The 10,596-nt window shown below is 64.8% G+C and overlaps 2 protein-coding genes across 3 annotated transcripts; one reads left to right on the plus strand and one right to left on the minus strand.

Annotated features, from left to right (window-relative positions):
- Positions 1-57: 57 nt before the first annotated feature.
- Positions 58-3,054, minus strand: CHLRE_17g697934v5 (uncharacterized protein). Of its 2 annotated transcripts, XM_043071856.1 has the most exons (6): positions 2,775-3,054; positions 2,319-2,402; positions 1,325-1,843; positions 488-1,113; positions 297-385; positions 58-203 (listed from the first exon to the last, which is right to left on the minus strand). In XM_043071856.1, exons 1-4 carry the CDS (start codon positions 2,907-2,909, stop codon positions 859-861), a joined length of 993 nt encoding a protein of 330 aa, XP_042914315.1. In that variant the 5' UTR covers positions 2,910-3,054; the 3' UTR covers positions 58-203; positions 297-385; positions 488-858. The 2 variants fall into 2 exon arrangements, with proteins under 2 accessions (XP_042914315.1, XP_001691633.2); XM_001691581.2 differs by having other exon boundaries at positions 297-1,113.
- Positions 3,055-3,224: 170 nt separating this feature from the next.
- On the plus strand, positions 3,225-10,596 carry CHLRE_17g697950v5 (uncharacterized protein). The gene is made up of 12 exons (XM_043071857.1): positions 3,225-3,470; positions 3,576-3,637; positions 4,073-4,521; positions 4,890-5,051; positions 5,232-5,324; positions 5,658-5,798; positions 6,077-6,271; positions 6,525-7,065; positions 7,369-7,509; positions 7,682-7,929; positions 8,183-8,305; positions 8,612-10,596. The coding sequence occupies exons 2-12, from the start codon at positions 3,601-3,603 to the stop codon at positions 9,026-9,028; spliced, it is 2,547 nt and encodes an 848-aa protein (XP_042914316.1). The 5' UTR covers positions 3,225-3,470; positions 3,576-3,600; the 3' UTR covers positions 9,029-10,596.

A 10,596-nucleotide genomic window follows, 5' to 3' on the forward strand; every position in this document is an offset into this window, starting at 1 on the left:
CTACCGCTGCGGCTTCCTCGGAAGAGTATGCTTTGGTTACCTCGTTAGGCGCAAGTCAGGGTGCGTATGTTACAATAATTTCAGGCTGTTTGATAAAAACAAATCAGCAAGCGAAAGCAGGCCGCCAGAGTCCATCTGTCCGCCCGTGTGTATTGACACGCTGACCCGTGGAGACCCGCGCCTTGAGCCCAAGCTGCCAGCGCCTGCAAAGATTACGCGCAGTTCCGCAGTCAAGCGCCGGCAACTAACGCAGAGAGCTACGGAGATACAGTGTCCCTCTCACACATGGCACGCACCTGTGCCGTGTGCTGAGTTGCGAGACTTGCATGTCAGTGCATGTCCGCAGGAAGCCGGCGCGCAGTGGGGCCGAGCGGGCTGTAACTGCCTGTGCGCGCATCAAGTTGTCCCAGGCTTTTGCGAATTTGGCATCTGGGTTTGATTCCTACACTGCGCTCAACAAGCGCCGGTGGCGATGGCGGTGCCCCACCTGCTGCACGCGCCCCAGCGGCGACACACGCCCCACGGCTCAACTGGCCACCGGCGGCCACCAGCTGCCAGTCGTAACTGCCCGGCGCACGTGGCGTTCAGCCCTGTCGCCCTGCCGCCACCCTGCTGCAGATGCTGCTGGGCACCCCTGGACTACCCCCTCTCGAGGTCCGAGACCGCTGCGGTGCGAGTGATGGCGGCGGCATCGGGGCGCCGCCGCTGGACCAGCCCAACCTGCCACCACATGCGCCGGCTCCACACACGCAGTCCGGGCCCCATAGCTCGGGTGGGCGCAACACAAGGTAGCGCCGCCAGCGGATTCATCCCGGTGGTCCAGCTCCTGAAGCCGCACCGCACCGCTCCGCGCCGCCTTCACGGCCGTGCCACCCCCTCCCCCGGCTCAAAGGGCGCCGTGTCAGCCAGGCACGTATGCATCACCTCTGCCACCACCGCCGCCGCGCCCTCGCGCCCGCCGCAGCCGCCCGGGTTGAGGGCCACGCTGAGCGCCGCGCGCCGCGCCACGCACGCCGCCTGCTGCGGCCCCCACTGGGTGGGCAGCAGCGGCAGGTTGCCGCGCAGCAGCTCCTGCCACAGGCTGCAGTCGCCGCTCAGGTTGGCGGCGCGGATCTGGTCGGTCGGGTACGAGTAATTGGGTTTAGGTTGGGAGGAGCAGAGTGCACACCAGGGTGTGACCTAAGTGCACCGAAGCCCAAACAAAGCCATGGTGCACGCGCGGAGGTCAGGCGGTGCGTGTCGCCGAGGCTGCGTGCGGCGCTCTGGTTGGGGATGCGGCTGTGCGGACTGAGGCAGGGGGACGGCTGGGCAGCGCCCTGCTTACCTCGGTGCAGGCATGGTTGCGGCAGTTGGTCCAGTCCAGCCCGCCTTCAATACTGAAGCAACCGCTTGTTCCGCTGCTACTGCTACTGCTACTGCTACGAGTACTGCTCCCGCTGCTGCCGGCTCCACTGCTGGCGGCGACCGCACGAGACGCGGCCGTGTACCCTAGCCCTGGGCCGTCCCGGCATTTGGACCAGGCAAAGTTCCGGTCTTGACACGCATCAACTCCGGCGCCACACGCGCCGCCTGCTGTGGTGCTGCTGGTACTGGTGCCCGTGCTGCCGCCAAGTGCCGCGGCCACGGCCGGCGCCGCAGCCACACCCGAGCCCGCCGCCCCTATCGGCTGTTGCTGCTGTTGCTGCTGTTGCTGCTGCAGTCCCTGCTGCTGCTGCTGCGGCGGCGGCAGGCCCAGCCCGCCGCTGGCCCGGAAGCGGCAGTGGTCGTAGGCGTGTATGAGCTCGTGCGCCATGGCGTTGAGCACCTCGCGCCTCGTGTGCAGCCGGTTGTGGCACAGGATCACCTGCGCGCACCAGTGGAGCGGCGCAGTGGAACGGTGTGGAATAACGGTGTAGTGGAAGTGCAGTAGTGCACACGCGGAGACAGCATCTGCATGGGTGCGGTACGCCGCGATATGAAGTGGTGCGATTCTCGCCATTATACCTCATGCAGCGTCGGGGCGGCGGAGTCGCCGGTATTCGTGCAGCTTGGTGCGCAGGAGGCTTTGGTTGCGAGCCTATGTTCGCAGTCACACTTGCTCAAATAACCAGGCTGAATGCGTCACAATCCCTGTTGCCTCCTCCATGCGATGCGCGCCTGGACGCCTGGGCTGCTGCCCGACACCCGCACACGCACTGGCAGCCCAAAGCCTCTCATCCCATCCCTTGCCCCTCCCCTTCCGTGCCCTCACCCATCCTATCCCACCGCGCCCCGCCCCTCGCCCCGCCCCCGCGGCGCACACTCATGCCACCCGCTCTCTCGCGGGGTCGCGCACTCACGCCGTGGTCTGGCGCGAAGCCGCCGCCCACCGCCGCGTCGCAGCGCATGACGTGGAAGAAGGAGCGCCCCACGGGGCAGCCCAGCTGGGGAGGGAGAGGGGGAATAGGGGAAGGGAGTGGCCGGGGTGCGTGAGGGACAACTTCAAGCGTTGGGAAGAGGACCGTACGTGTCAGGGTGTGTTGATGGGTGGGGGGCTTGTCGCTCGCAAAGGAGTACATGGCACAGGCTGCATACAACGGATAAAAGAGCCGAGTATCGGGTCAGCGTTTCATTGATTTGGGTTATGGCCGGGCCCGTAGCTGCTGAGCCAACACGACATGCGCAGCCACACCACACCTTCGGCTGCCCCCCCCCCGCCAACATGCATTCTGCTTACGGACCCCCAGCTATTACCCCAAGGCCAGCTCTCGGGTCAGAAAGCCCAAGTCAACCGACAAATCGGAAATGGCACGCACCTCGGCCAGGGCTTGCATCAACGTGCGGACGGGCTGGGAGGAAAGGCCGGCGGTGACAGCCTCGCCCACGTCGGCCCGGCTCAGGGTCTCCAGGGGTGAGGGCTCACCTCCAGAAGCGGCACCAGAATCCGCCATTTAGTGCGTACGCTTTGATACGTGAGTGAATAGCTGGAACCGTGCGGCTTGTACAAGGGCTTTGTCCGAGCAAGCGGTTTAAAATTTGTGAGTCCTTTCAAAAACGCGAGCCCATGCGATGTATGAATGTATGGAAATGTCCAGTTCACACAAGGAAAGACAAGACAGCCATGTTTCGCTTTGCAATGGTCAGCGCGCCATCTCGACCGACATTCACCTGCACTTGGTGCCTCGTGCGCCCCACTTCCAGGTTAATGTGCACATACACACCGTGACACTTGCCACTACCATATCACAGCGCATGATATTGCGGTCGGAACAACGCACAAGGGTTTCCACCACTTAACGCGCGCTTACGCTTGCCTCTAGGCACCGTAACAGCGCTAATACTCATTCTGTGCTATTTAACCATTGTCAGCTGCGTTGCTGGTGCAGCGTGGGGTAAATTTATTACTCGCGGCAATTCGCGACTTTTCCACGCTGACCCCTTCACATGGCATCGTCGTCTTCAATATGCCGAGGGTCCATAGCAGGTCCTTGTGGAACCGGCTTGCGGTCCAGGTGCGGTCCACCGCGCGCGGGCCCCTGCCCCACCGCAGGAGCCAGAACTCGTCGAGGAAGCCCAAACCCCGCCATCAACAACAGCCCCAATTCCTGTATGTACAGGCCAATTCCATTTGCATCTCATAGTATGGCTTGCGTTGGCCTGCCACGCCCTGTCCAAGCAGGTGCGCGAAGCGATTGTGGGTTTGGTGCGAACCGTGGTCACCGTTGCCTTGCCTGTCGCCTCTTTGTGTTCCCTTGGCGAACTCCGAAACTTGGGTCGTGTGGTCGAGGGTCGGGAACGCAGAGCCGGCGAAAGTCGTCTGGAATCGCCGCGGACCTAGAACCTGGAACCCTGGGCTGCGCTCCTGCCCGACGGTCATCCGGAAATTGGTCCTTGTCTGATTACGCACATGTCGAGAGGTCCAGCCGCCGGGCAAGATCTTTATATCAGCGCGCGGCCCCTCGCACGCCCGTCACGCTGCGTGACCGTTGCCGGCCACGCCACGCGCACGCGCAATTGACACAAAGACCCCGTCCCTCGCGACCCTCGGGATCTTTTCTCGCTGCCTACTGCTGTCTAATACCTGCGTTGCCCTTCCTGCCCCCTGCTGCCGCAGATGCCGGCCCCTCCACCTCGTCTGTAGCTGCGTGCAGCTCGATGCCCTCCGCAGCCGTATACTCGACTGGCCTGAAGTCCCTACGGTGTCGGCCAGGCGTGCTGACCCCATGCGTTTCCGGCGCTTCTTGCACAAGCCGGTTTCCTGTTCCTGCTAGCGGCTTCCGTGCCGGGCAGACGATACAAGCAGCGGCCAGCAGTAGCAGCAGCGTGGGGAGCAGCAGCAGATTTAGCAATGCACATGGCACGCGCAGCAGCAGTGGCAGCGGCGCGGCAAGCTCGGGGCTGCGGCCTGGCCTACAGCCGCAACAGCGGCAACAGCAACCTCAGTCGCATAGGACAGACGCGTCGAGCCGGAGGGTTGCGGCGGCAGCGGCGGCGGCAGCGGCTGCAGATGGCGCCGGCAGTCGTCCGGCCGGCGGCGATGGCGGTCTCATTGAGGAGGCGCAGGTGCGGGTGTGCTGGTGTGAGTGCAGTAGCTCGTGCGGGGGCAGGGGCGGGAATGTCCAGTGCGACACTCCTAGTAAAGCTACGAGCTAGCGGTACGCGCCGACGGCGGCCCCGGATGCGCCGGCGTGCGCCCGAGTGCGTGTGCATGTGTCGTGGTCTGCATTTGCCTGTGTGCGCACAAGAAGCTGAATTCGTACATGTGCATCATGTGTACCTTTGGCATGGCCCGCGTGCGCGCCCAGCCCGCGCTTCAGCGCCCGCCCATCTCCGTCCCTCTCCTCTCTGCTCCCCTTGCGCCCATCCACCCCACCCCAACCCCCCTTCACTGTTCCCACTGCCTCACCCCCGCCACGGCCCACTACCCGCAGAAGCTGGTGGGCACGCTGACCAACCAGGCCTCCCGGTTCTGGGCGCTGAGCGGCAAGTTCATGCCCATGGTGGGTCTGTTCTTCATGCTGGCCTTTGTCAACACCATCCTGGACTCGCTCAAGGACACGCTGGTCATCACCGCGGCGGGGGGCGGCGCGCAGGTGGGTGGAGGGACACTGGGAGGGAGGGACTGGGAGGGAGGGACTGGGAGGGAGGGCGATGGGAGCATGTGGCCAAGCGAAGATTAGGGCGGGAAGGGTGTGTCAGGGGGGTAGGGTGTCTTATGCGGGTTGCCTCCTCCGTCCACTCCGCTCCCTGCCACCCTCTCCACCTCCACGCAGGTGATTCCCTACCTGACTGTGTACGCGGTGCTGCCCAGCAGTCTGGTGTTCCTGCTGGCCTACAGCTACGCCAGCCAGCGCTTCAGGCGCCAGGTGCGGACAGGCAGCATGTGGGGGAGGGGGCCGGAGGAGCAGGAGGGGGAGGGGGAGGGGGAGGTGAAGGGGGAGGTGGAGGTGGAAAGAGAGCAGCGGAGGGGAGGAAGGTTGCGTGTAGGGGCGGCGTGGCGGTTTGCGGCATGGGGCTATGGGAGGCAAGGTGCTGCAGAGGGCAGCCTAGGAGCGTGCCGGGACGACAGAGGGACAGGCACCGCGGGTCGGCCCTCCTCGCCTCGTACCCAACCGAAGTACAACTTACACCGAATACAACCCAACAACACTTTACACATCAACATCTCAACTTCAAGCACACCCCAATCCTACTCGCAGACTCTGTTCAACGGCATCGTTGCGGTGTTCATGACCTTCTTCGCCGGCTTTGCGCTGTGGCTCTACCCCAACCACCACCTGCTACACCCCACCTCGTGGGCGGAGGGCGCCGCCGCCTCGCTGCCGCTGGGGCTGGACGGGGTGAGCGAGGGGGAGGGGGAGGTGGCGGGGGCTGGCAGTCGGGGCACACCGAGGGGAAGGAATGGGAGTCGTGAGTGTCGACGACCAGTGTGGGAGGGTCTGGGTCTGCGGGGCGGGCGCGTGCGCAAAGTGAGAGGGTTAAGCGTGAGAGGGGTGGGCGTCGATGGTGTTGTGGCGAAGGGCTACTGAGCCGGGAAGCAGCACTCGCGATGCACCTCTCCGCCCTTCACCTCGCTCTCCCCCTGCCCCCGCCCCTGTCCCTCCTCCACACTCGCCAGCTTGTGGGCATGGTCCGCAACTGGACCTTCACTCTGTTCTTCTGCATGAGCGAGCTGTGGGGCGACGTGTGCCTTGGCCTCCTGTTCTGGGGCCTGGCCAACGACACCACCAGCCTGGCGGACGCGCCCACGCTGTACCCGCTGTTCGGGCTGGGAGCCAACGTGGCGCAGGCGCTGGCGGGGTTCGTGCTCAAGGTGGGGCAGGGGAGGGGAGGGGAGGGGAGGGGAGGGGAGGGGAGGGGAGGGGAGGGGAGGGGAGGGGAGGGGAGGGGAGGGGAGGGGAGGGGAGGGGAGGGGAGGGGAGTCGGGTGACGGTTCTGGTTATGGCGAGGAATCCTTTTAAAAGGCGAACGTGGGAAAGGGGGCGGAGCTGGGTTTCGCGGTGGGTGGGCACACTCCCAACTGCCGAGCACCCCACACCCCCGCGCGCGCCCGTTGCCCTGCGCAGTTCTTCTCTGGCCCCGCCTCCCACGGCGGCTCCTTCACCTGGGAGGTCCAGTCGCTGATGGCGGTGGTGATGGTGTTCTCGGTCGCCGCGCTGGCCCTGCACCACGCCATCAGCGCACAGCACAACGCGCACAGGGCCGAGCGCCGCGCCGCACGCAACGCCGAGCGCGCGGCGCAGCAGCAGGCGCTCTCGCAGGCTGCAGCCGCAGCCGCCGCGCGCGGCGACGCGCCGGCGGCGGCGGCGCCGGCCCTGCAGCTCGCCTCAGCTTCAGTGGACCTGCCGGCGGCGGCGCAGCCGCAGCTCCCCAAGGACGCGGCTAGCACCCGCCCCAAGAAGTCGAAGCAGAGCATGGGCGAGATCTACCGCACGCTGGCCAGCAGTGTGCCCATCCGCTGCCTTGTGGTGATGAGCATGGCGCAGGGGCTGTGCACCAACCTGATGGAGTTTGCGTGGAAGAGCCACATCCGGCTGCTGTATCCCACACCCGCCGAGTTCACCTCGTTCCTGGGGGACGTGTCCACCTGGCAGGGCATTGTCACGGGTGGGTGGGGGGCGGGGGTTGGTGTGGTTGGGTTGGGCGGATTAGGGTGGGCGGTGCGCGCTGCAGGGGCTGGAGGCGTGGGGGAACGGAACGTGGGGGCCATCCGGAGAGTGGGCGTAGGCGAGGGGGGCGGAATGCGGGGCCAAGGGGCCACAGGGGTCAGGGCCTCCTTGGGATTACCGCAGCATCTGGAGACAGCGACCAGTGAGCTTGTGTCCCCCTGGACGTGTCGGGTTTGCAGCTGACACCCTGCTGCCCGCCCGCCTGCAACGCCCTCTCCTCAACACGCGCACACGTACACAGGCCTGCTGATGGTCCTGTCGCCCACCATGTTTGAGCGGCTGGGCTGGGCGGGTGTTGCCGCCGCCACGCCCCAGATCCTGCTGTACGGCGGCGGCGCCTTTTTCGCCGTGGCCATGGCCTACCAGTTCGTCATGGCGCCGGGTGGGTGGGAGGGGAGGGGAGGGGATGGGAGGGGCGCATTCGCGGAGTGCATGAGTCAATGGGGGGTGGGAAGGTGGAGGAGGGTTGGGGACGGGCAGAAGGGTGCATCGGGGAATGCTCACGTGAGCCCGTCCTTCTGTCTTACCTCCATCCCCCCCACCCCCCTGCACAGCCGCCGCCGCCGCCACCGCCTCCGGCGCGGCCGCCGCCGCCGCCGCCTCTGCTGCCGTACTGCAGCTGCTGGTGTACGGCGGCGCGCTGCTGTACGTGTTCAGCAAGAGCGCCAAGTTCAGCCTGTTCAAGCCCGCGGAGGAGATGGTGTACATCAGCCTGGACGAGGAGGGGCGCACCAAGGGCAAGGCCGCCATCGACGTGGTGGGCAGCCAGGCCGGCAAGAGCGGAGGCAGCGTGCTGCAGCAGGTGGGGGAAGGAGGGGAGCGGGAGGGGAGGGGAGGGAAAGGGGAGGAGGGACGGGAGGGGAGGGCAGGAGAAGGGGAAGGGCTAGCCATCCGTGGACGACGGGGCAGGGGTTCTACTTGGGTCGCTGTCTTCTTTCCCGCGGCGCCTGCTCAGGTCTGACACCTACGGTACTAGGCCCCTCCTGACTGCTGATTTCTCCCCCCACCACACCACACCACACATACACACACACACACACATCACACTCATGCAGGTCCTGCTGCTGCTGTGCGGCGGCGCCATCGCGGGCCAGCTGCCCATCATGGTGGCCGTGTACCTGGCCATGAGCAACGGCTGGCTGGGGGCCGTGGGGGCGCTCAGCAGGGTGGCCAACTACGTGAGTGGAAGGGTGGGGGAGGGGGAGGAATGGGCGTGGGTGGGGACGAGTGGAGGTGAGGGAGAGGGAGATGGGTTGGTCGGGGAAGGAGGGAGGGGGGCGGCAGGGCAGGGAGGGCAGGGCAAGTGGGGCCCGCCTGCCTCCCTGGCGGACTGGTCAACCCGCCCTTGCGTGCCATGCCGTGCTCTGAGAGGAGAGGGATACAGCTCAGCGCGAACGCACACATGCGAGACACGGTCTCGCTCCTACCGTACAGACACCGACTCACAACACACGTCCAACGCCCCCACCCCCTCTGTCCCACAGGGCCACCAGAGCACGGTGCACGACTCCCTGACCGCCTCCATGGACGAGGTACCGCACACCACTGCGGGCGGCGGCAGCGCAGGCGGCAGCGGGGCCAGCGGCAGCAGCAGCAGCAGTCACAGCAGCAGCGGCAATAGCCACAACGGGCACGGCGGCCACCATAACGGCAACGGAAACGGCCACCACCACAACCACCACGTAGCCACCGCTGTCACCCATGGAAATGGAAATGGAAACGGCGCGCAAGCCAGCCACAACGGCCACAACGGAAATGGAAACGGTCACCACAACGGTCACCACACGGTCATCGTGGCGGGCGAGAGCGCGACCGTTGCCGGCTTCGTGCACAGCGAGCACAACGGCCATACCGGCCAAAACGCCGCAGCCGCTGAAGCGGTGCGTGCTGCGGCGGCATGAACCGCTCTGATGGCTGTGTGTTGGCGGCGGCACGTCCAGGGTGGACACACGAGGGTCTGACAGCCGGGCCCCGGGAGTAGCGCTGGGGCCGTCGGGGCCTCGACGGCTGCAGAGCTGCGGGCAAGAGTATCTTGGCCGAGCTCGCCGAGTCGGGGGAGGTTGTTTTAGCCGTTCATCCAGACGGGATGAGCAGGGTTGGCACGTGGTTGATGGAGTTGGCATTAGGTGGGTAGATCGAAGCTTGCAAGCGGTGGTGGTCGCGGCGGCCGTGGGGCCGGTGGCGCGGGGGACATGGCGGCGCGGCCGGACGTGCGAGACATGAGTCCCGGCGGCTGTCATCAGGGTGGGGGATGGGTCGGCATCAGGCCACGGGATCCGGGCGTGGGATCCGGGGTTGGGGTCGGGTACAACAGGAAAGGAACAACGGCAACCGCACCAACGGCAACAACGGCATTTGGGAGGCCGAGCAGGAGGCCGCGTGCAACGTGTGCGCACATGGGCGACATAAGCAATTTTGGCCCTGGCGTGGGTTGCCACGAAAACGTTGTTGGTGTGTGCATGTGTGGATGGACGATGTGGCCAGTTTGGCAAATGCAGCAACAGCAGCAACCGGATAAGATTTTCATAAGCCGGTTGTTTGACCCCTTTCGCGCGTTTGACATGTGTGTTGGTTGTGTTTATTGTTGTGGTTGTCAGGTTTCTGGTGGCTGTTAAGGGCTGGAGCTGGTGTGATCTGGAGGCGGCGCGTTGCCTGCATGTGTGGATGCGGGCCGCGCCGATCCTTCCTACGTTCCCTGTTTCTGTCTCTTTGGAAGCAGTGCGGATGCGCCAGCGGTTGCGTGTCTGCGCCAGCGATCGGATGCAAGTCTGAAGTACAATATACGGTATGAAACCAACTGTGCCTGTGCGAGTGAGTCCTACTGCGCTTGCCAGCGCGAGTGTGCGTGTGAGATTGAGTGGTGCAACCGAGCGGAGAGAGCGGAGTGCGCAGGCGCCATCAAGCGCCTGTAGGTTCTTTCCGGTTATATGTGCACAGGAAAATATCTTCAAGAGTAGTGTGTCTGTGTGAGTGCTGACGACAATTGGAGCTCCTTAGAGTGCATCTAGGGACGCCCGTCCAGTGCCAGTACCGTACATGCGTGTTTGCGTGTACACGCGAGGGTGTCACAAGTCCATCAGAGCGTTCAGGTACAACATTGCAGACACGGGGGTTGCGCGTGTGTGCTTGGAAAGACGAAACAAGGGGCGTATATATGTTCTGCCACTGGTTTCGTGAGGGGCCAGACCTTGTGAAGGGCTTGCCAAGCGATCCGAGTCGACGGGGAGTGTGGGACATAGAGCGGAATTAAAGAGATGATGTGATGTTGGAGGAGGCGCAAATCTGACACCCCTTGCGGACGACCACCGACCGCGGTGTGTCCATGATGCAGCAAGCCTGTAAATGGAATAACATTTGGTTGGACTTATTCCGCGCTGGCTACTGCCACTATGATTAAAATCCTGGGCCAGGCATTGCTGGCTGCAGTAAGGATGCGGATGTTACAGAGGGGACAGTCCCAGCTCCCGAA

The sequence above is a fragment of the Chlamydomonas reinhardtii genome, chromosome 17, assembly GCF_000002595.2.
Source record: "Chlamydomonas reinhardtii strain CC-503 cw92 mt+ chromosome 17, whole genome shotgun sequence".
Lineage (NCBI taxonomy): Eukaryota > Viridiplantae > Chlorophyta > Chlorophyceae > Chlamydomonadales > Chlamydomonadaceae > Chlamydomonas > Chlamydomonas reinhardtii.